Source organism: Ceratotherium simum, chromosome 3 (genome assembly GCF_057802395.1).
Source record: "Ceratotherium simum simum isolate JZ-2026a chromosome 3, ASM5780239v1, whole genome shotgun sequence".
NCBI classification, from domain to species: Eukaryota; Metazoa; Chordata; class Mammalia; order Perissodactyla; family Rhinocerotidae; genus Ceratotherium; species Ceratotherium simum.
In genome coordinates, this window is record NC_141902.1 from 72,095,741 (window position 1) to 72,119,233 (window position 23,493).

Here is a 23,493-nt window from a genome sequence, read left to right on the forward strand (position 1 = left end):
CATGGTATGGTTAGTATTTGGGTCTTGATATTTTTCTCTACAAAAACGTTCTCCTATATTTTCCTTCCGTTAGCTTTCTTATAGCTTATGTTTAGGTCTTCAGTGACCGCTAGGTCCACTTTTTTTTTTTAAGCTCTATGGTAACTTTTATTACAGTATTATTATTATAGTTGTTCTATTTTATTATTAGTTATTGTTGTTAATCTCTTACTGTGCCTAATTGATAAATTAAACTTTATCATAGGAATGTATGTATAGGAAAAAACAGTATATCTAGGGTTCGGTGCTATCCATGGTGTCAGGTATCTATTTGGGGTCTTGGAACATATCCCCATCAGATAAGGGGGAACTGTAGTATTTGTCCTTTTGTGACTGGCTTGTTTCACTTAGCACAATGTCCTCGAAGTTCATCAGTGTTATAGCAGGTGTCTTCAGAATTTCCTTCCTTTTTAAGATTGAATACTATTTCATTGTTTGTACGTACTACAACCAGGTCCACTTTTATGTATGAAGTGAGATTAAAGGATCCAGCTTATTTTTCTCCCATGTCATGAGCTGAACAGTCCATTCTTTCCACATTGCTTTGTGGTTCTATCATTATTATATATCAATATGTATATTTATTTCTGAACATTCAGTTCTCTTCCCTTAGTGTGAGTTGCCGAAGAACAGGCTGTTTTTGTTTACATGGCTTTGTAATATGTCCCAACAGGTAGAAGGCAAGTTTCCCACTCACCTCCTTTACTCTTTTTCAAAATTGACTTAGCTGTTTGTGGACTTTTATTCTTCCATAGATATTGTAGAAGCAGTGTGATAAGTTCCTTTTTAAAAACTCAGCTGGAATTTTTATTGGAATTGCATTGAATTTATACATTTAGCTTGGGGAGATTTGATATCTTTACTATGAAAGTATCTAATTTTTTCTAATTTTTTATGTCACACTAGATTTTGGAAGTTTTCTTTATAAAGATCTTAAGTATTAAGTTCTACATATGTTAATAGTTTTTGTAGTTGTGAATGGTTTCTTTTTCATTTTGTTTATTGGTGGTGTAAGGGAACACTATTGGTTTTTGTAAAATGTTCTTATATCCAACATTCTTTTTTTTTAAATTATTTTATTGAGGTCATAATGGTTTATAACATTGTATAATTTCAGGTGTACATTATTATATATCAGTTTATGTTTAGACTACATCATGCTCACCACCAATAGTCTAGTTTTTATTCATCACCATACATATGTGCCCCTTTATGCCTTTTGCCCACCCCCCCACCCGCTTCCCCTCTGGTAACCACTAATCTGTTCTGTTTATCCCTGTGTTTGTCTTCCACATATGAGTGAAATCGTACAGTATTTGTCTTTCTCTGTCTGGCTTGTTTCACTTAACATAATACCCTCAAGGGCCATCCATGTTATTGCAAATGGGACAATTTTATCTTTTTTATGGCTGAGTAGTATTCCATTGTGTATATATATACCACATCTTCTTTATCCACTCATCAGTTGATGGGCACTTGGGTTACTTCCACATCTTGGCTATTGTGAATAATGCTGCAATGAACTTAAAAATGCATGACTCTCTTTGGATTGTTGATTTCATGTTCTTTGGATAAATACCCATAGTGGGATAGCTGGATTATATGGTATTTCTATTTTTTATTTTTTGAGAAATCTCCATACTATTTTCCATACTGACTGCACCAGCTTGCATTCCCACCAGCAGTGTATGAGTGTTCCCTTTTCTCCACATCCTCTCCAACACTTCCTATTTTTTGTCTTGTTAGTTATACCGATTCTGACATGTGAGGTGATATTGTAGTTTTGATTTGCATATCGCTAATAATTAATGATGTTGAACATCTTTTCGTGTGCCTGTTGGGCATTTGTATATCTTCTTTGGAAAAATATCTGTTCATATCCTCTGCCCGTTTTTTCATCAGATTGTTTGTTTTTTTGTTGTTGACTTGTATGAGTTCTTTATGTATTTTAGAAATTAACTCCTTGTCAGATATATGATTTGCAAGTATTTTCTCCCAGTTGGTAGGTGGTCTTTTCATTTTGTTCATGGTTTCCTTTGCCTTGCAGAAGCTTTTTAGTCTAATGTAGTCCCATTTGTTTATTTTTTCTTTTGTTTCCCTTGCCTGAGTAGACATGGTATTTGAAGAGATGCTGCTAAGACCAATATCAGAGAGTGTACTGCCTGCATTTTCTTCTAGGAGTTTTATGGTTTCACTTTCTTACCTTCAAGTCTTCAATCCATTTTGAGTTAATTTTTGTGTACGATGTAAGATAATGGTCTACTTTCGTTCTTTTGCATGTGGCTGTCCAGTTTTCCCAACACCATTTATTCAAGAGACTTTCCTTTCTCCATTGTATGATCTTGGCTCCTTTATCAAAGATTAGCTCTCTGTAGATGTGTGGTTTTACTTCTGGGCTCTCAGTTCTGTTCCATTGATCTGTGTGTCTGTTTTTGTGCCATTACCATGCTGTTTTAATTACTGTAGCTTTGTAGTATGTTTTGAAGTCAGGGATTGTGATGCTTCCAGCTTTGTTCTTTTTTCTCAGGATCACTCTGGCTGTTCAGAGTCTTTTGTTGTTCCATATAAATTTTAGGAGTCTTTGTTGTTTTTCTGTGAAGAATGTCATTGAGATTCTGATTGGGATTGCATTGGATTGTAGATTGCTTTAGGTGATATGGACATTTTAACTATGTTTATTCTTCCAGTCCATGAGCTTGGACTATCTTTCCATTTCTTTATGTCATCTTCCATTTCTTTCAATAATGTCTTATAATCTTCAGTGTATAGGTCTTTCACCTCCTTTGTTAAATTTATTCTTAGATATTTTATTCTTTTTGTTGCGATTGTAAATGGAATTATATTCTTGAGTTCTCTTGCTGCTACTTCATTATTAGTGTATAGGAATGCAACTGATTTTTGTAGGTTGATTTTGTACCCTGCAACTTTGCTTTAGTTGTTGATTATTTCTAATAGTTTTCTGGTGGATTCTTGAGGGTTTTCTATATATAGAATTGTGTTCTACGTAAACAGTGTGAGTTTTACTTTTTTCTTTCCAATTTGGACACCTTTTATTTCTTTTTTTTGCCTAATTACTTTGGCTAAAACCTCCAGTACTGTGTTGAATAGAGTGGCAAGAGTGGGCACCCTTGTCTTGTTCCTGTTCTCAGAGGGATGGCTTTCAGTTTTTCACCGTTAAGTATGATGTTGGCTGTGTGTTTGTCATATATGGCCTTTGTTATGTTGAGGTACTTTCCTTCTATGCCCATTTTATTGAGAATTTTTATCATAAATGGATGTTGGATCTTGTCAAATGCCTTCTCTGCATCTATTGAGATGATCATGTGATTTTTATTCCTCATTTTTTTAATGTGGTGTGTCACATTGATTGATTTGCAGATATTGAACCATCCTTGTGTCCCTGGTATAAATCCCACTTGATCATGATGTATGATCCTTGTAATGTATTGCTGTATTCAGTTTGCCAATATTGAGGATTTTTGCATCTGTGTTCATCAGCGATATTGGCCTCTAATTTTCCTTCTTTTTGTTGTCCTTGTCTGGTTTTGATATCAGTGTAATGTTGGCCTCATAAAATGAGTTAGGAAGTAGTCTGTCTTCTTCAATCTTTCTGAATAGTTTGAGAAGGACAGTTATTAACTCCTCTTTGAACGTTTGGTAGAGTTCTCCAGAGAAGCCATCTGGTCCTGGACTTTTGTTTTTGAGAGGTTTTTGATTACTGTTTCTATCACTTTACTTGTGATTGGTCTGCTCAGATTCTCTGTTTCTTCTTGATTCAGTTTTGGGAGGTTGTATGAGTCTAAGAATTTATCCATTTCTTCTAGGTTATCCAATTTGTGGGCATCTAGTTTTTCATAGTCTTCTCTTATAATCCTTTGTATTTCTCTGGTATCTGTTGTAATTTCTCCTCTTTCATTTTTAATTTTATTTATTTGCACCTTCCTTCTCTCTCCTTTTCTTAGTGAGTCTGGCTAAGGTTTGTCAATTTTGTTTATCTTCTCAAAGAACCAGCTCTTAGTTTCATCAATCCTTTCTACTGTTTTGTTAGTTTCTATTTCATTTATTTTTGCTGTAACTTTTATTATTTACCTCCTTCTGCTGACTTTGGGCTTTATTTGTTCTTCTTTTTCTAGTTCTATTAGATGTAGTTTAAGATTATTTATTTGAGATTTTTCTTGTTTGTTGAGGTGAGCCTGTATTGCCATAAACTTCCCTCTTAGCACCACTTTTGCTGCATCTCATAAGAGTCGCTATGTTGTGTTTTCATTTTTATTTGCTTCCAGGTATTTTTTTATTTCTCCTTTGATTTCTTCATTGATCCAGTGGTTGTTCGGTAGCATGTTGTTAAATCTCCACATTTGTGACTCCCAGCTTTTTTCTTGTAGTGGATTTCTAGTTTCATAGCTTTGTTGTTGGAAAAGATGTTTGATATCATTTCAGTCTTCTTAAATTTTTTGAGGCTTGCCTTGTTTCCCAACATGTGGTCTATCTTTGAGAATGTTCCACGTGCACTTGAAAAGAATGTGTATTCTGTTGTTTTGGGATGGAGTATTCTATATATATCTATTAAGTCCATCTGGTGTAGTGTTTCATTTAAGTCCCCTGTTTCCTTGTTGACTGTCTGTCTGGATGATCTATCCATTGATGAAAGTGGGGTGTTGAGGTTCCCTACTATTATTGTGGTGTTGTCAGTTTCTCCCTTTAGGTCTGTTAATAGTTGCTGTATATACTTTAAAGATTTTATTTATTCAGTTTTTCCCCCCAAAGCCCCAGTAGATAGTTGTATGTCATAGGTTCACATCCTTCTAGTTGCTGTACGCGGGACTCGGCCTCACGTTGGACGGAGAAGTGGTGCCTCGGGGCGCTCCCGGGATCCGAACCCGGGCCGCCAGCATCAGAGCGCGCGCACTTAACCGCTAAGCCACGGAGCCGGCCCTGCTGTATGTACTTTAATGCTCCTGTGTTAGATGCATATATATTCATAAGGGTTATTTCCTCTGGGTGGAATGTCCCTTTTATCATTATAGCCAACATTCTTTCTGAATTCTCATATTAATTATAATAGTTTGTTGATTGCATTGGGTTTTTTATGTAGATGATCAGTCTCGTCTGCAAATATTGACATTTTTATCTCTTTCTGCCAGTTCTTATGCCTTTTATCTTTTGCATGACATGTTAACAATGTCTGTTGTCTGGCCAGCCCCCTAGTCTGCAGGGGGGCAGCGGCGGTGGGAGTGGGTTTCCTGGTGCATGAGTTTTATCCTAAAAGGATTGCATCTGAAATTCCTCCATCAAGTGTGATGGTTTTTGGTATAGGTTCTGATATGTGGTCTTTATCAAATTAAGACAATTTCCTTCTATTCCTGTTTTTCAAGGATTTTTTTAATCATAAATAAATATTAAACTTTATCAAGTGCTAATCTTTATCTGTAGGATAATCCTATAATTTTTCTCTTTTACTCTATTACTATATTGATAGATTTTCTGGTAGTGAATTATCCTTGAATTCCTGTGCTAAACTTCCTTGATCATTCTGTTATTTTTTACTACATTATTGGATTGGGTTGGCTATTTTTTAATTTAGGATTTTCCATCTTTATTCTTTGATGAATTACTTTTCTTATCATGTCTTTATCTGGTTTTAGAAGCAAAATTATATTAGCTTCATAAAATGTTAGGCAGCTTTCCCTTTTTCTGATTTTCTGGAACAACCTGTATAAGTTATCTAATCCTTCAAAGCTTAGTACCAGTCCTGGTACTGGTTTGGGGGTGCCTGGGAACATCTTTGGTTACCATTTCAATTTCTTACATGATTATTGACCTACTCAAATATACTGTTTGTGTCTTTTTATTCATGAGGTCATTTTAAAATTGAGTATTCATTTTTTTTACTTTCTAGCCAATGACATTTAATTAAATTTTGTATATATGTCTCAATATATATATGGTTTTAAATAAATGCTTATATATATAGATGTTTTGAGGTAGCTGTTAAAGAGCCTTTTTCAATTGAATATTTGAGAGGAGCCATAAGTCTGGATATTGTGGCAAAGGTGATCAGGTGTTTTTTTTGTTAACTCTTATAACTTAAACTTATTAAATTTCCTTCCAGTAGATGAGCCGGATGCCCGAAGCTGGCTAGAACAGCATGTGGTCCGTCAGTACTGGACAGCCCGGTCCTCGAGGTTCCCTCATAGTTTACATTTGCACTCCAATCTAGCAGCCGTCTGGTAAGAAGCTAAATTTTTCATTTAATGTGTTGATAGAAGAAGCTTTGATGGTTTACTATTTAGTTTTGATGTGCAATTTAAATCGAGTACTTCCCTGAAATTTAAACTTGTTGTTTTTTTTTTAACAATTCTAATTGAGCACTGGTTTTAATTATTTAAATATTATTTTTAGAATGAAATTATTTAATTATAATCTGTCTTTTGATTTGTTATTTTCAAAGTGAATGGATTGGTATATATTAGGCCATTTATTTGATTTTGATTTTAGTGCATTTATTGCAAAAAATAGATACTCTTTTCCCAAAACAACAATACATAGTTTGAAACATTTGCCTAAATCAGCAATAAACATAGTAATAGGAGTAGCTCTTAAAGTGCTTCTTTGAGAGTATTTCAGTTGACTTGTGAAAATGAACATGGGAGAGCGTTTAAAGCATAATGTTATGTTTATTTGCTTATTGACTACTGGTTAAATTACCACTAAGTTGCATATATTCTTTGAGACAAGTAATTTTACTTAATGAGAAACCTTTTCATTGACATTTGATGTTTGTTCTCTAATAGGGACCAACACTTGTATAGCAGTGACCCGTTATATGTTCCAGATGACAGAGTTTTTGTTACTGAGACTCAGGTTATTCGGGAAACTTTATGGTAAGATCTATACACCTAATTAATCATCTAGAAGACTTTACTACTGAGAAGCAGAATTTTGGTTTTTTAATGAAAAGTGTTCAGGAGTTTTTCACATGCAAACTAGAAACAGGCCGTTAGGTATGAACTGAAAACTATTCCCAGTGGGCACCTAAACTTGGATTGGGGGGACCCAAACTTCAGGTGCAGCCATGGAGATTGTAACGTTTTGATTTGTTTACTTCTTTTCCATTTTAAATAACTAAGTATACGATTTAATTAGATTAGACCATCATTTTTTTAATATCTGAGTGCAAAGCAGGGTTCCTGGTTTGCTGCGTCCTGCTTTTAATAGACAGCATATTAATGAGAGTTAGCCTGTGCTTCGTACCTGGAAACCAGGAATCTAAAAATTTAGATTATGTTCACACAGAAATGAAAATGAGAAATGCAGCATGTAGTGCTGTTACTACTGAGATTTCCAGGTTCTGATCCTCTCTGCCATAAAGTGTAATATTGGCATTCTTGAAAATGGGAAGGGGCCAGCCCCGTGGCATAGCGGTTAAGTGCACGCGCTCTGCTGCTGGCGGCCCGGGTTCGAGTCCGGGGCGCACACCGATGCACTGCTTGTCAGGCCACGCTGTGGTGGCGTCCCACGTAAAGTGGAGGAAGATGGGCACGGATGTTAGCTCAGGGCCAGTCTTCCTCAGCAAAAAGAGGAGGATTGGCATGGATGTTAGCTCACGGCTGATCTTCCTCACAAGAAAAAGAAAAAAGAAAAGAAAATGGGAAGATCTGTTTGGACCATCACATATGGGAGGAGATGCTTGGAGACACTGTTTTGGCCTTGTCTCTAAGATGATATAGAAATATTTTGTCTTAAGGTATTCAGATAAAAAGATTCATGTCTTCTGTTCTCTAATTATCTGACCTCTTTGCCTCCCCTGTTTCTGAATCTTTCCTTAAAATGTCTTAGGCATTACTGTAGTGAATATTTTTCTAGACTTTTAAAGTACATTCATCATTTTTTCATTTCAGGTTACTTTCAGGAGTAAAAAAGCTCTTTATATTTCAGTTGATAGATGGGAAGGTAACTGTGAGAAACAATATTATAGTAACTCATTTGACACATGTAAGTTATTTGTGTTTATTGTAGTTATAATTAAATAAGAGGATTTATTTTATAAATATAATGGTGGTTATATAACTATAGACCATTTTGCAATATTAAAATTAACTGCTAAATATATTTAAGATCCAAAAGGCACAACAAATTAAGTTGTGCATCTTTACAGTGCTTAGAGAATTCTTTAATATTGTTTGTGATGTTCATGTTTAGTTTTGATTTGTGTTTGTTTATTTTTATTTCTGTCATTCTGTATTGGGAAAGTATATATACTGTAATGTTTTGCCTGTAGTACATTTATCTTATATGTGTTTTAAAAAGTATAAGCCACATTTCTGTATTCTGTAGGAATTAATGCTTACGCTATTTCCTTTGAATACAAAACTAAGTATTTGTTTTATTACTTTGTCTTCTAAGCATACTGTTTAAAACAGTCACAAAAGAAATATTTTACAGTGAGGGGATATGAATTTGAATGCTTCCAGGAGACTGACTTAAGTAACTGCCCTTTGCTTCTCTTGTAGAGCTGTTTACGTTCAGTGCTGGAACAAATAGCCGCGTATGGCCAGGTTGTGTTTCGACTCCAGGAGTTCATCGATGAAGTCATGGGGCACAGCTCTGAAAGCGTGTTACCTGGGAATGGTTCCGTTCCTAAGAAGTCGACTGAAGCTCCCTTTAGGACATACCAGGCTTTCATGTGGGCCCTGTACAAATACTTCATTAGTTTTAAAGAGGAACTTACAGAAATTGAGAAGTGTATCATCAATAATGGTATTCAAATGTTTTTTGCTTTTACTCATAAGATGCATAACTTGTATTTTGAATGCCATTTAGGTTATTAATTGATATAAGGTTTGAAAATTACATGGCAAATGAGTAATTCTTATGACTACATTCATTTTTTTAATTATTTTAAATTTATATTTTTAAGCCATTCATATCTCTAAAAATCCAAACAGTACAAAAAGATTTACAGTGAAAATTCTTCCTCCTGCACCAGTTCCCCAGCCCAGAGGCAACCAAGTCATCAGTTTGTTCTGCATCTGTCCAGAAATAACTTAGACTTATACAAGCAATGCATATTCATATATGCATGCCTAGTAGTCTATTAACTGCTCTCGTCAAATTGTTTTCTGATTTAAATTTTGAGGATTATACCATACAAGTATATAAAGAGCCTCCTCATTATTTTTTACAAGTTGGGTGTTTTGTTGTATGGATATATCATAGACCACTCTCCTTTCGATGGACTCTTAAGTTGTTTGTGATCTTTTGCTGTTGTCAACAGTGCTGCAGTGGTAAGACATGTAAGTAATTGTACATGTGTGCAGCAAGTTATCCTATTGCATAAATTCTTAACAGTGGACTTGCTAGGTCAAAGAGTATGTGATGACATGTATGATTTTGATAAATTTTGCTACATTGTTCTCCACAGAGGTGCAGATAAATGACTTTACATCTTGCCAGGAATGTATGTGAAGACCTGTTTCCTCATGCTCTTGCCCATATTGTGTTATCAAACTTTGTGGTCTCCACCAGTGTGATAAGTGTAAAATGGTAACCCAATGTAGATTTTTTTCTCCCTTAACTGTTATTTACAACTACTGCAAAAAATAGTACAAAAAAGTCCCATGTTGCTATCACCCAACTTCCCCCAATGGTGACACCTTATGTAATTATAGTACATAATCAAAACTGGAAGTTGACATTGGCATAATATGTTAACTAGTCTGCAGACCTGACATGGGTTTCACCAGTTTTGCAGGTGTATGGTTTTTTGGGGGAGGGGAGTGATATCTTTGTGTATAGTTCTGTGACGTTTTATCACGTGTGGATGCGTATAGCCACCTCCATGTTCAGGATTCAGAGCTGTGCCGTCCTGATGAAGGAACTGGCTCTTGTGACCTCTTTTTAATAACCACCACCCCAAACAGTAGCCCATTGTAGTCTGTTTTTTATTTGCCTATGTAGTTTTAATTTGCATTCTTTTATTATAAGTGAAGTTGAGTGTCTTTCTATATGTTTAAGAATCACTTATATTTCCTTTTCTGTGAACTGTCAGTTCATTTATACATTATTTTTTCCCTGAGTTGTCCTTTCTTTCTTTAGGGAGTTCTTTCTTTAGGGTAATTAGTTCCTTGTGATATGAGATTAAAACCTACCACCCTCCAGTTTGCCATGCCTTTCTATTAGTGGGTTAGCATTTATATCACATTTTGAATGCAGATATTTTTCCTTGCTAATGAGTTTAATTTCTTGGCATTTGCAGATACTACAGTAACTCTTGCAATAGTGGTAGACAAGTTGTCACCCCGACTGGCTCAGCTCAAGGTTCTGCACAAAGTCTTCAGTACTGGAGTAGCAGAAGTTCCACCTGACACTCGAAATGTTGTTCGGGCGTCTCACCTGCTCAACACACTGTACAAGGCCATTCTGGAATATGACAATGTTGGAGAAGCCTCTGAGCAAACCGTATGTGGGACCCTTGTCTAGTCTAAAATATGTGACTCTTCTCGCTCAGCCAAAGGAGTGGTGGAAAGCCTTTCATAGCTCTTTGTAAAAGTGATGCTTAAATCATGGTGTGTCAGACAGTTGTTCAGAGTTTTTAAATTAGCTTCTAAATTCGAGGCTGCAGGAAACTGGCTTTTCAGCTATAATTTCCAAGATCACCAGAAGGATGAGGCAAGGACAAAGCAAAACATAAAAGCAAGATGTGAAAAATACCTAGCTGACTTATACAGATATTTGCAATAACTCCTTCTTAAATAAAAATACAAATCTATTATATGAGGTGTCTAGAGTAGTCAAATTCATATGAACAAAGTAGAGTGGTAGTTACAATGGCAGCAGGGAGAGGAGAAAAGGGGCAATATTTAATGTATACAGAGTTTCAGTTTTGCAGCATGAAAAAGTTCTGGAAGTCATTTTTCACAACAATGTGAATACACTTAACACTACTAAACTGTACACTTAAAAATGTTTAAGATAGTATATTTTATGTTATGTATTTTTTTTACCACAATTTAAAAAAATACCAACCTAACTAGAGTCTGTAATCTAGAAAGCTGCAGGTTTGTTTTGGTACCCATTTTAGGTGTGTTTCCTAGTTTGTTGGTGTAACTGTTTCTCACCATTTAGGTACTACACTTTAATATAAAGGAGGTTGATTTCTTTCAGCTATGCATTTTTTTCCTGTTGGGAACTACAGTGGAATGAAATCATTTCCTCATTCTTAATGGACATTTTGCTAGTAGCGCTATTTAGATAGGGGTAACGATATCCCGGTTTAGACTGCCCAGGGTAGAACTGTTGTCCCTGGTTAACTTTCACTCTCAAGAGGGTTCAGGTATGGACTACAGACAATGTGGTTAGCTCATATTTAGGTGAGTTTTTCATAAGGATTTTATAGCATGTTTTAGATTTTTAATTTATTACCTTGTTTCAAAAAACTCTTTAAAAGGCGTTTCAAAAATGTTTCAAACTCGTTTTGTCCAGAGATGAGGGAGATCTGAGTGACCTGTGCATGCTCTCTCCCAGGTCTCCCTGCTCTTCTCTCTCTGGGTGGAGACAGTGCGGCCCTACCTGCAGACCGTCGATGAGTGGATTGCACACGGGCATCTGTGCGACTGCGCCAAGGAGTTCATCATCCAGAGGTGTGGGCCAGCGACACGCAGTGCAGGAGTCACACTGGGCCCTGGTTTTACTCCTTTTTCTCTCACAGGGAGATTGTGCACTTTCAGTAGTTTCTGGTGGTACTGAGGGAGAGCGGTTCAAATGGCAGAGCTGTGTGGCCACCATATGCAGGTTCTGTTACATTTTTATAGAAGACGTCAGGTACCAGCCACAAATTGTCTTTTTCCAAGTTTCATGTCAGTTTACAGCTTTGCTTAGCAAATTATATTTTTGAATGACAGTGTGTTTATGGTGGGCTGGTCTGGTAAAAGGTGCACTGCTCCCCATAAAATGAATTTAGGTGATATCAAATGGCTTCAACTATTCCCATTATAAATTATCAATATGATAAAAGATATGAAAATAATACAGAATATGCCTCTAATGTATTTGTTTCTCCAAAATAGATACTCTTTTTTCCCTTCTTAGTACAATATTTAATAAAATAATTAAGGAAAAATCTTAATCCACTTATGATTCCCCTTCAGTTAATTGATTGTTCTGAACAGAATCATAGAAACTGCAGTATAGAACTGTTTGCACTCTTACTTAACTCAGTTTTAAGTTGTGCACTCTGTTTAGATGTAGGTCTTTATTGAGAGCGATCCATTTAACTCAAGGATAACTTTAAGTCCTTAGAGCTCTGGAAAGGTAACCCTGTTTACCCAGTGCTCATATAATTGAGCTGGCCTTTCTTAACTAAATCTTGCGTCTGTCATTATATCCTGTTTCATCTTTCTCACATGAGAATTTTTGTAAAAAGGGGATTCTGAGTGTTCTTAGAGAGTGATAAGTGGCCATCGTTTCATTGTTAACAACTGCTCAGTTAAGAATCTGTGTGGGGAGGGGCTGGCCCCGTGGTGTAGTGGGCAAGTCCAGCGCACTCCACCTCAGCGGCCAGGGTTTATGGGTTAGGATCCCAGGTGCAGACCTACACCACTTGTCAAGCCATGCTGTGGCAGCGACCCACATATAGAATAGAGGAAGATTGGCACAAATATTAGCTCAGGGTGAATCTTCCTCAGGGCAAAAAAAAAAGCAGAGAATCTGTGTGGGTAAAAAGATGTGAAGTCTGGAGATTACTTTCATAGGAGAAGGCAAATGGATAAACTTTTATTCTGCCTCCAAAGAAGACCAAATTAATTGTTTTGTTTGATTCCAATTTGGGAAACTTACTACTTAGTTAAATTTTACATATGTCATTTGTCATTTACATATGACATATGTCATTTATCTGCTTTTCTCTGTTAAACTGAAGTCAGATAAAACCCCTGCCCTTTTTGTCTGAAGATTGCTTTGTTTTATTGATAATTGATATTACTGTATTTTGGAATGTCTGGACAACATTCCTAAGCTAGAACAGATATACTGTTGTTGTTAAGGAATAAAAGTTAAAGTTTCAAATTCTTTTGCATCTCTATAGAAACAAAAATGTTCCAGTAAATCACAGAGACTTTTGGTATGCAACTTATACACTATACAGCGTGTCGGAAAAGACAGAAAATGAAGAAAAAATGAGTGATAATGCCAGTGCAAGTTCTGGCAGTGACCAGGGGCCCTCCAGCAGGCAGCACACCATGGTGTCCTTCCTCAAACCTGTCCTTAAGCAGATCATAATGGCTGGCAAGTCGATGCAGCTGCTAAAGAACCTGCAGTGTGCGGAGAGCACCACGTGCCAGGCCACGGCCAGAGGTAGTGAGTCCCTTCCTCATGTGTCTCCATCAGCCTTGGGGCCACTGCTCTCTCTTCACTATCATCATCCTGAGATACATCATTATTTTTTAGTTTGAAAATTATCAAAACCTTTTATTTTCATGGAAACTATCACCATGATCAAATCAGTAGATCATGCTGCTCCTGATTGAAAAAAGATTGTCCTCATTGGAAACTTTCAGCACTAAGTTTGAAAGGCAGTGATAGTAAGTTCCACATGCATTTTCCTTACTCTTGATTCCTTAGGACTGGTCCTTTAAAAAAATAATTCTCTGGCATTTCTTAATGCAGTACAGCATTTAGCTGTTGAGGGCCATGAACCCTGGCAGATAGGAATTTGTTGATGAGCAGTTCAGACTTGAACATAGATTTTGAGAAAATCTTGATCTAATTTCTGGTCTTTTTTGTTGCAATTTAAGCAATATACTTAAAGTTTTATCAACTGACTAAAAAGACGAGAGAGAGATAGATGTGACCTTAGTTGTTTTGTTTGTGAATCACCTTAATGTTACATTAATTATTTTGTATTATTCTATCTACTTTAAATAATATTTTCACTTTATGGAATATTTCTTTTTTGACCAAGTAATAAAATGTAGTGAGCTTTTCAGGGCCACTGTCAGAAGTGTTTTTTCCAATGAAATTATGATTTCTGTTAGTCTGATCATAGTGCTGTTCAGTATGGTGGTAACTTAACTTTCCAGCATCCTGCTTAGGATGTTACTCTGTTCAGAAAAAATTAGCTTGTACTTTGACTATTTAATCATGAACTTTGCAGTTGTGTAACAGAGGATGTAAAATGTTTAGTTGTGCTATACTAAACGTAAAGGTAACGAAACAGGGATAGACCCTCATAGGCCAAGGGGAAAAGACCACGCTATATTAAGATAAAATTACTTAATATAGTTTAATGTTATTAGTTCACCTTGCATATTTCTTTCTGTTTCAGATGCAGAAAGAAAAAGCTTGTACACGCTCTTTCTGGAATCTGTACAGTCGCGTCTTCGACATGGGGAAGATCCCACTGCACAAGTCCTCGCTGAGCAGCAGGCGACCAAAGAGAACCTAATTAAGATGCAGTCCATCGCTGAAAGGCATCTGGAACTGGATGACGTTCATGATCCACTGCTGGCAATTAACTTTGCAAGGTGATGCACACCTGCAAGATTTTTGATGATCGAAATGGCAGAATCTGTGCCATGTTTAGTAACTGTTTATTTCTGCCAGGTAGGGCTTCCCAGCCTTAAAAATAAAAACCTTTGTAGCCTATCCTTCCTAAGGAATGAAATAAAAGAAGATATTGTTTTCACTTATTTCAGATGTATAATTTGTCCTCCTTGTTGTTTGTGCAAGTCCACAGACTATCATGTGCGCGCGGCCCAGGGGGAGTGCTGTCGCTGATACAGGAGATGCTCATGAAAATCTGGGTCACAGGCAGGCCTCAGACACACACATTGAGTCAGACCCTCCCCCTGCTTAAAATGCATCTTGGCCCTTATGTACTTTTAGCCCAATGAAATAAGTCATTAATACCTACACAAAGCCCTATTGTCTGTTGGCCATCATTCACTGACGGTGGCCCTAATGGCTAGAAAGACCTACTCAGTACTTGACACTAAAGGCAGAAGTGAAACAACTGGTTCACTTAAAGGACAATTTTGGGGGAAGAAAGTTTGTGTAATAGTTGGTAATTTTAAGACTAAAGGTAAAAACGGGACTCTGGAGTTTTGATTTAAGGGAATTTTGTTGAAAGCAATTCATAAAAAAATGGACTCACATTTTTATCTTAAAGATTGTATTTGGAACAGAGTGACTTTCATGAGAAGTTTGCTGGTGGAGATATATGTGTGGATAGATCATCGGAATCTGTGACGTGCCAGACTTTTGAGTTAACGCTGAGATCTTGCCTCTATCCTCATATTGACAAGCAGTATCTAGATTGCTGTGGAAACCTCATGCAAACTCTAAAAAAAGATTACAGGTATAAGGGAGTGGTTTAGCTTTGGAAGTAATCAGTAGTTTATTGGACTTCAGGAACAGTTGAAATTATTTTAAAACCTGCATTTCAAGTTAATTTTTATTGGAGTAGGAAATGGATATGCAATAAACAGTTTTCTTCTGAGAGAATCGATTAACCTTCAATGTTTTCTTAACTGTCTTGTGAAATTTAATTCTTTGTTTTAATTGTGACATTTAATTCTTTGTTTTAATTTTAATTGTTTGTTTCTGAGACTCTATCCCAAAAGAAATAAAGAAAGAGCTTGTTGCACAAAAAATGTCCATCACAGAGTTTGCTATCAGAAGGGAAACCATGAAATTACTTAGTAATGGATGGCTGGTTCTTTAAATTATGGCGTATCCATATTAAAATATGGCATATCAGTATCATGTATGAACTTTTTAAAGTTTATACAAATTATGTTTATACAGAGTTGTAAAATGATCTTAAATCTTAAAAAGCAGCATATGTAATATGGTAGGAACTATTTTTTTTTTTTTTTTGTGAGGCTCGGCCCTGAGCTAACATCTGCCAATCCTCCTCTTTTTTTTGCTGAGGAAGACTGGCCCTGGGCTAACATCCATGCCCATCTTCCTCCACTTTATATGGGACGCCACCACAGCATGGCTTGCCAAGCAGTGCGTTGGTGCGGGCCTGGGATCCAAACCTGTGAACCCCGGGCCGCTGCAGTGGAACTTGTGCACTTAACCACTTGCACCACCAGGCCTGCCCCAGGAACTATATTTTTTTAAATGTGTAGAAAAAAGAATGGAAATTAATACGCCAAATATTAACAGGGGAAATTCACTATGAATGGTAGGACTTGGATTCACTTTTTTTTGTTACTCTTCTGTGACTTTGCCTAATTTTCTACAATGTTATGGAAAAATAATTTATTTCTTTCTGATTATTAAAGTAAAACACATACTTTTTTTTTATTAAAAATCTCTTTAAGAGGTGTTAGTATTTCTGATTTTAATAAATGTAGAATTAAACATGTTTTCACTAAAAATGGTAGCATGCAAAATCTGGTACTGATGCAGAACCCTGTCTGATGAGCTTAAGATCTTTCTGTCACTTAATTTTCTCTCCATTCAGGTTGGTCGAGTACTTGCAGGCGATGAGAAATTTTTTCTTAATGGAAGGTGGAGATACCATGTATGACTTCTACACATCAATTTTTGATAAAATAAGAGAAAAGGAAACCTGGCAGAATGTGTCATTTCTTAACGTCCAGCTCCAAGAAGCAGTAGGACAACGTTATCCTGAAGACAGTTCACGGTAAAATATGGGAGCCACCTTTTATTTCAAATATTATAAAATAATCCATGTGCCACAACTCTTCTATGAATTTTTATATTTATTATCTTATTTAATCCTCACATTAACCCTATGAATTTCACTAATATTATTTTACAAATTAGAAAACTGAGACAGCAGGTAGCTAAGTGACTTGCCCACTGAGCGAAAGCAGTTGATGAGATGAGACCGTGCAGACTTTCAGAGTCTGACGGCCTCCCTCACGAGACTGGAGTCAGTGCCGGCCACTGGCTGTGGCACTGCCCTGTTCCACATGCCTCGCCCTCCAGCCAGCTGCACGTAAGGACCTCCTTACACGGTAGTCTTAGGCAGCATTCCGAGACAGTGAGAGCAGAACCCTCAGGGCCTGCTGACGCCTGAGCTCCAGGCCTCACAGACTCTCACCCCCACCACATGCTGTTGGTCAAACCGAGTGACAGGCCAGCCCAGGTTCAGGGGTGGGAAATAGATTCCATCACTTAATGGGCAGAGTTGCATGTTTCCACGCTGTTATACAGGTTTCCCCCGCTATCCGAAAGTAGAACTTTCCTATGAAACCTTTCATAAGTCAAAATCGCGTAAAGCGAAGAAGCAGTTACCATTAATTTATATGGGAAAAAATGTTGAGTGTTCCCAGACCCAAGAATAACCTACCAAAATAAATTGAGGTAAAGCACAGATGCTCACAGACACAGTTCAGAGCTCTGGCCGCTTGATGCTGAGTGTAGCTCCCAGGGAAGGAGCTTGGCGGCTCTGCCCTGGCTGTTCCTGGGGGGCACAGCCTCTGTAACGACTCACTGCAAAACAAGTGCTGAACACTGTTTTTGCTTTTCGCCTTTTTTCATAAAAGCGAACATCCTCTTTGGATTTCTTTCACTTAGCAAAACCAGGTACTATTATAGGTTGTTCGTAAAAATTAAGTGGCATAAAGCTAACTTTTGGATCATGGGGGAAACCTGTATCAGCTTATCCCCAACATGGAGCTAACCAGCCGTTTCCTCACATCAGTCTGCCTGCTGAGCGACTGGCCAGGGCTGGGGGTTGATGCCCCCACATCTCTGTGGAGCAGAGGCTCATCTTCCACACCGTTTAGCCGTCCTCTTTCCTGTTCCACATCCCTGCTCAGCTTCCTTTCTCGGCTGCCTTAGTGGTCCTGCAAAAGCCGTCATGATAATACTTAGCATTCATTACATGCCATGTAAGGCATTCTCTCCCCTCAGCCATACCAGGTTACCAACAGTCTACTACTTAGTAGATTATTCCTTTTATTTCTATGTCATTCTTTTATTACTTTTAATTCTTCCATAAGAGCAGAATTTTCATCGATTATGTGGTTAGTAAAAGGAGGGTAACTGCTGGATTCTTTTCATAATAAGAAATTGGTGCCCAGCAACCCCCAGAGGGAGCCAGGGATGGTTATGTTTTTCATTATCAGCAGAAACTCATAAATTTTGTTATATTTAATATATTTCAGTCTATTACAGTTATCCTTTTTTTTGTTGCTCAGACTGTAGCATTTTTACCCAGAGGGAACCCCTTCACTTGACCCTAGTAGTCTCAGAGAGTGTCCCTGCTTTCAAGACTGGATGTCCAGGCTCATCCTGTGCCCTTCCTGCCTGGCCTGTGCGCCTCTCCCATGAGCACTGGTCCCGTCTGTTTGGTGGCTTAAAAAGCCCTCCATCTTGGTGCCGGAGTATTCCTCAGTACTGAACTGTTGCTACTTCTGGACTCTCTCCGTGGACGGAGCTAGGAAATAAGTAGAAAGAGAAAAATGAGTCATAAGCTCATATAGATATTTCCAATTTATATTAAAGATTACAGGATTTCACTTCTTTGATTTTCCTTTGTATCTCTTCCCTTGAGTGCTTACTAACACATTAACATACTTATTAGTTTTATTCCACAATAAGTGGTAATAATTTTAAAAAAGTAACAATAAGAGCAACAAGCCCACTGAGAATTTAAAACATGCTTGTGATTGTTTTCCTGTACTTTCAAGTCATCAGAATCCTGTATTTCAAGGTCACTTGAAATAATTCTCCGTGTAATTATGCCACCAACTTGATATAGGGTCAAGTTCATTTGTTTTAGTTTCTTTTCTACTTTTAGAAATTGCTTTTTTTTTCCTTTTCTTGATTGAATTTTGTTTCTTAATTACGTAAGACAGTATATATTTCTCAAGTTAAAATCACTAGTACAAAGGTACTTTTAGGGAGATATGCCTTCTATTCCTGTCCCTGCCCATTTTCTCCCTTCCCCGTAGGTAACCATTTTTATTATATTTGTTTTATCCTTCTGGTGTTTATTTTTTAGAACCAAAAACATATATATGTGTATTCCTTTTCCTCATCACGTTACATAAAAAGTAGCGTGCAGGGCGTATTCTCCGACACCTGGTTTATTTTTCTTACATAACTGATATATCCCAGACCCACTCCATTTGCAGCTAGAGAGCTTGTCCTCAGTCCTTTACAGCTGACTGGCTTCCCACTGTGTTCTTTCAAACAGTTGTCCTGTTGGTGGACATTTGGGTTTCTATTCTTTTGCGGTGCAGGTATGCAATGACCAGTCTTATACATTTCATGTCGTACTTTTGCCTGTATAACTTTGGAGTATATTCCTAGAATAGGATTGCCAGGTAAAAGGGTAAATGCATGTGTAATTCTGCTAGCCATTACCAAATTCCTCTTCATAAAGGCTGTGTCGTTTCTAATTCCTAACAATGTGTAGAGTGGCTTTCTCCACAGCCTCACCAACAGAATATGTTGTCAGACTTCTGGATTTTTGCCAGTCTAATGGTGAGAAATGGTATCTCACTGTGGTTTAATTTACGTCTTTCTAATTACAAGTGCACTGAGTCATCTTTCCATGGGTTTGTTTGCATTTCTGTCAGTGTCAGGTTGCTGGTCTTCAGCCTCTCCATCTTTAGAGGCTGCGTTTCCCAATTTGCCATTTGTCTTTTTATTCTGCTTGTGATACAACAATTTTTGTTTTTGTTTTGTCGTGTGGTTGTTTCTTAGTTTTATAGTCTATCAATCTTTTCTCTTATTCTGGATTTTGAGTCATAGTTAAGAAAGTTTTACTCTCTTCCAAGTTTTAAAGAAATTCACTCATCTTTTCTTCTAATGCTTGGATGGACTTTTTTACATTTAGATATTGATCCACTTGGAATTTATCCAGCTAAAAAACATGAGAAATAGATCCATTTTTATCTTTTTCCAAATGACTAGTTGGTTCCCATCATTTATTTCTTTTAATAAAAATCCATCTTTGTCCCATTTATTTGAGATGCCCCTTTATCATTAAATTTTCATATGTACTTGAGTCTCTTTGTAGATTTTCCCATCCTGTTTCATTGTTCCATCTGTTTATTCATGTGCTGGTAGCATTCTTTTTTTTTTTTTTTTTTTTTTTTAATTTTATTTATTTATTTATTTTTTTCCCCAAAGCCCCAGTGGATAGTTGTACGTCATAGTTGCACGTCCTTCTAGTTGCTGTATGTGGGACACGGCCTCAGCATGGCCCAACAAGCGGTGCGTCGGTGTGCGCCCGGGATCCGAACCCGGGCCGCCAGCAGCGGAGCGCGCGCACTTAACCGCTAAGCCACGGGGCCGGCCCTAGCATTCTTTTTAATGATAGGGTTTTCCTGGCCATTCTTGCTTGTTTATTTTTCCAAATGTACATTATCATTAACTTGACAAGCTCCACCAAAACAAAAACCTTGATGGTATTTTTATTGAGATTTCATTCCATTCACAAATTAACTCAGGACAAATGAGCCACCCCCAGGGACCCTTTCTGCTATAGCTTCTGTGTGTTCTAGGTGCCTGTCTGTGCCCTCAGGTTCACAGAGTCCTGGCCCAGGAGTCTCCTCGGTTCCAGCGTCAAGGCCAACACTGTTCCCTTGCCCTCCCCAATGTCCCCTGCCTTACACCCCTCCCACGTCCCTGTTGCTCTTTCTGCAGCCTCCCTGCAGGCCCCTTGCCCTCCACCTGCCCTTGGCGTACCTTCTCACTCTCCTGCCTCAGCACTTCTGCCTGGGGCACTTGTATTCCATGTTGATGGCTTCAGCGACCATTAATGACCTGTAAATCAGTACCTTTAGCCTAGGTGTCTGCACAGTCAGTACCTCATGACTGTACTCGAATGTCATGTATCCAAAACTGAGCTCATCGTCGTCTCATCCCAAACCACCCTTTGTTTCTTCTAGTCAGCACCACTGTTCATCCCGGTGCCCAAAGGCAGTCTGTGGCTCACCCTAGATGCCTTCCTCTCTCCTAGCTCCCACACATCCCTGGTTGCTCACTTCTGCCTCCTCGATAACGTTCTCCCTTACCTCTCAGTGCTCACTTGAGAGCTCCTCTCTGATGCCTCGTGACCCTCTCTGTATCCCTCAGCGTCTCTGCCTTCCACTTGACCCCCACAGGGCCACCAGAGTGACTGCAATAAACCAGCAACTCCCACCACCACTCATACTCAGGCTCTCCGTTGGCACCTTATAACCAGAGGGACTGAGCTGCTTCTCATGAGAGAGAAAACTTTTTACTGTCTGGCTCATTTTCCCAGCCTCATTTCTTGTACACACACATACAGACACATCATGTTTTCTCTCCTACCACACTTTACATTTCAGGGATTCAGAATATTTCTGGTGTCCCCAAAAGCTGTACTCTCCCCCACAGGAGTCTTCACGTGTCCCGCTTCCTCCAGTTACATGCTCCCCCAGTTGCATGGCCTGGCAGTGATCTGCTCTCCTACAAAGCTCTGCTCAGCCTGGCTTGCTGCAGCACCTGCATCTGCTCAGTGACAGGAGGGTGACTCTGCATGTTTGCTCTAGGCTGTGAGCCCCTGGAGGGGGAGAAGGAATCGACTTTCTTTCACCTACTTAGCACAACGCCTGACAAGGTTTTCAGTAGGTGCCTACTAAGTACTTAGTGGATGCACATGTAACAGACTTATGAGCTAAAATCTGACTAGAACATGCCTGTGACATGGAATGAATAGGCTAATTCATAAATCACATGCCACTCTTTACATCTCTGGTTGTAAGGCTGACTCCCCGTCTCTGCCTTACACTTAGACCTTCCATGGTCTGCATCCAGGCGTCATTACTTGGTGCCTCTGTACCTGTGGGAGAGTTACGTAATTCCTCTGTCCCCTTACAGGACTACTCTGAGGGTTAAATGAGGACACTTAAGTGCCACGTAGTGCCTGGCACAGGGACATTTCCAGGCACCACATTGGTTGCTTTTTTTCTATTGAGCGTCACATTCAAACCAGTGTTAGGAAAGTGTAGAAAAAGCAGACCCCATTCTCGTCGATGCACTTGCACGCACACACTCTCCAGGATGGGGAAAGCAGTCCCTCTCCACCACCCTCAGCAGAGTCCATCTTCTGAGCCTGTTGCCTGAATTTTACCAGAATTAAGCACCCAGCCTCTTACCATTATACAGTAGTCCCCCCTTATCTGCAGAGGTTATGTTTCAAGACCCCCAGTGGGTGCCTGAAACCACAGATAGTACTGAACCCTATATAAACTATTTTTTTTCCTATACATACATACCTATGATAAAGTTTAATTTATAAATTGGGCACAGGAAGAGATTAACAACAATAACTAAAAGAATAGAACAATTATAACATACTGTAATAAAAGTTGTGTGAATGTGGTCTCTCTCTCACCCGTTTAATATTTTTGGACCACAGTTGACTGCAGGTGACTGAAACTGAGGACAGCAAAACTGTGGATAAAGGGAACTATAGTATCTTCTTCCCTGACTTCGTCTTTTTTTCCTAATTAATTTACCACACTTGTTAAGTATCTCTTCTCTTTTGTAGCTAAACCCATTACTTAAAAACTTTGCCCCTCTTCCTTATTTCTAAAACCAAATTCCTATTCTGGAATATATGCTAGAAAATATGCCTTTATTGGAATATTTGCATTCCTTTTATGAAATACAATGTCTTTTTTGGAATATGGTGTAAATAAAATAAATGTTAAAATGCTAAAGGTTTTTTTAAAAGAGCATTTTTATATGAACATAGTACTTTCATAAACTAAAACTGAAATTTCTTTATCTAGTCTATCCATATCTTTTGAAAATGTTGACACAGCTAAGAAGAAACTCCCTGTTCATATTTTAGATGGTCTGACCCTGAGCTACAAGGTATGTTTTGATTCTCTTTGTAAGACTCTTGTTTTCTATTCGTGCAAGTAATAGGTTACTTTCTCCTCTCATTTTCTGTTTTGTTCTCATAGGTCCCATGGCCTGTGGACATTGTTATAAGTTTGGAATGTCAAAAAATTTATAATCAGGTGTTCCTTCTCTTATTGCAAATAAAGTGGGCCAAATATAGTCTGGATGTTTTACTCTTTGGTGGTAAGATTTGTTTTCAAGAGATAAATTATAATTTAATTTTAGCCTTGAAAAAAAGAGGTGGTGATCTTTGGTCATTTCTTGTGTATATGCAAGTGCCCAAATGACATGTATTTATAGCAACAGTTTTACAGACATCAGAATTCACTTCCCTGAATGAAATACCAGGAAATTATATTACAGTCAATCTGAAATACAATAACCTGATTAGGAATTTAGCCAGAAAAATATTCTTCATAGAATATGCAGAAATTTTTAATAACAAGTTAATGGGACTTTGCATTTACATTTTAATGACAGTGATAATCAAAGTGATGTGGGGAACTTTTCACTGCTTCACCTTCCAGACACACTGGAGGTGAGTCCCTGCTGCACACCGGGCTGAATGCCCTTTGCAGGGTGGAC

The 23,493-nt window shown here is 37.9% G+C and overlaps 1 protein-coding gene across 5 annotated transcripts in view; it reads left to right on the plus strand.

The window, feature by feature from the left end:
* TUBGCP5 (tubulin gamma complex component 5) overlaps nucleotides 1–23,493 on the plus strand; it is a 49,846-nt gene that overhangs the window by 19,533 nt on the left and 6,820 nt on the right. For 2 of the 5 annotated variants that reach the window (XM_014780997.2, XM_087428789.1), the window contains exons 7-18: nucleotides 6,152–6,269; nucleotides 6,834–6,923; nucleotides 7,941–8,034; nucleotides 8,553–8,799; nucleotides 10,298–10,500; nucleotides 11,566–11,681; nucleotides 13,124–13,392; nucleotides 14,363–14,561; nucleotides 15,206–15,394; nucleotides 16,511–16,693; nucleotides 22,794–22,878; nucleotides 22,971–23,091. In XM_014780997.2, the coding sequence (XP_014636483.1) occupies nucleotides 6,152–6,269; nucleotides 6,834–6,923; nucleotides 7,941–8,034; nucleotides 8,553–8,799; nucleotides 10,298–10,500; nucleotides 11,566–11,681; nucleotides 13,124–13,392; nucleotides 14,363–14,561; nucleotides 15,206–15,394; nucleotides 16,511–16,693; nucleotides 22,794–22,878; nucleotides 22,971–23,091 (1,914 nt within the window). The remainder of the gene's footprint in view (nucleotides 1–6,151; nucleotides 6,270–6,833; nucleotides 6,924–7,940; nucleotides 8,035–8,552; nucleotides 8,800–10,297; nucleotides 10,501–11,565; nucleotides 11,682–13,123; nucleotides 13,393–14,362; nucleotides 14,562–15,205; nucleotides 15,395–16,510; nucleotides 16,694–22,793; nucleotides 22,879–22,970; nucleotides 23,092–23,493) is intronic. The other 3 variants (XR_015551570.1, XR_015551571.1, XM_004421898.3) reach the window with 2 other exon arrangements.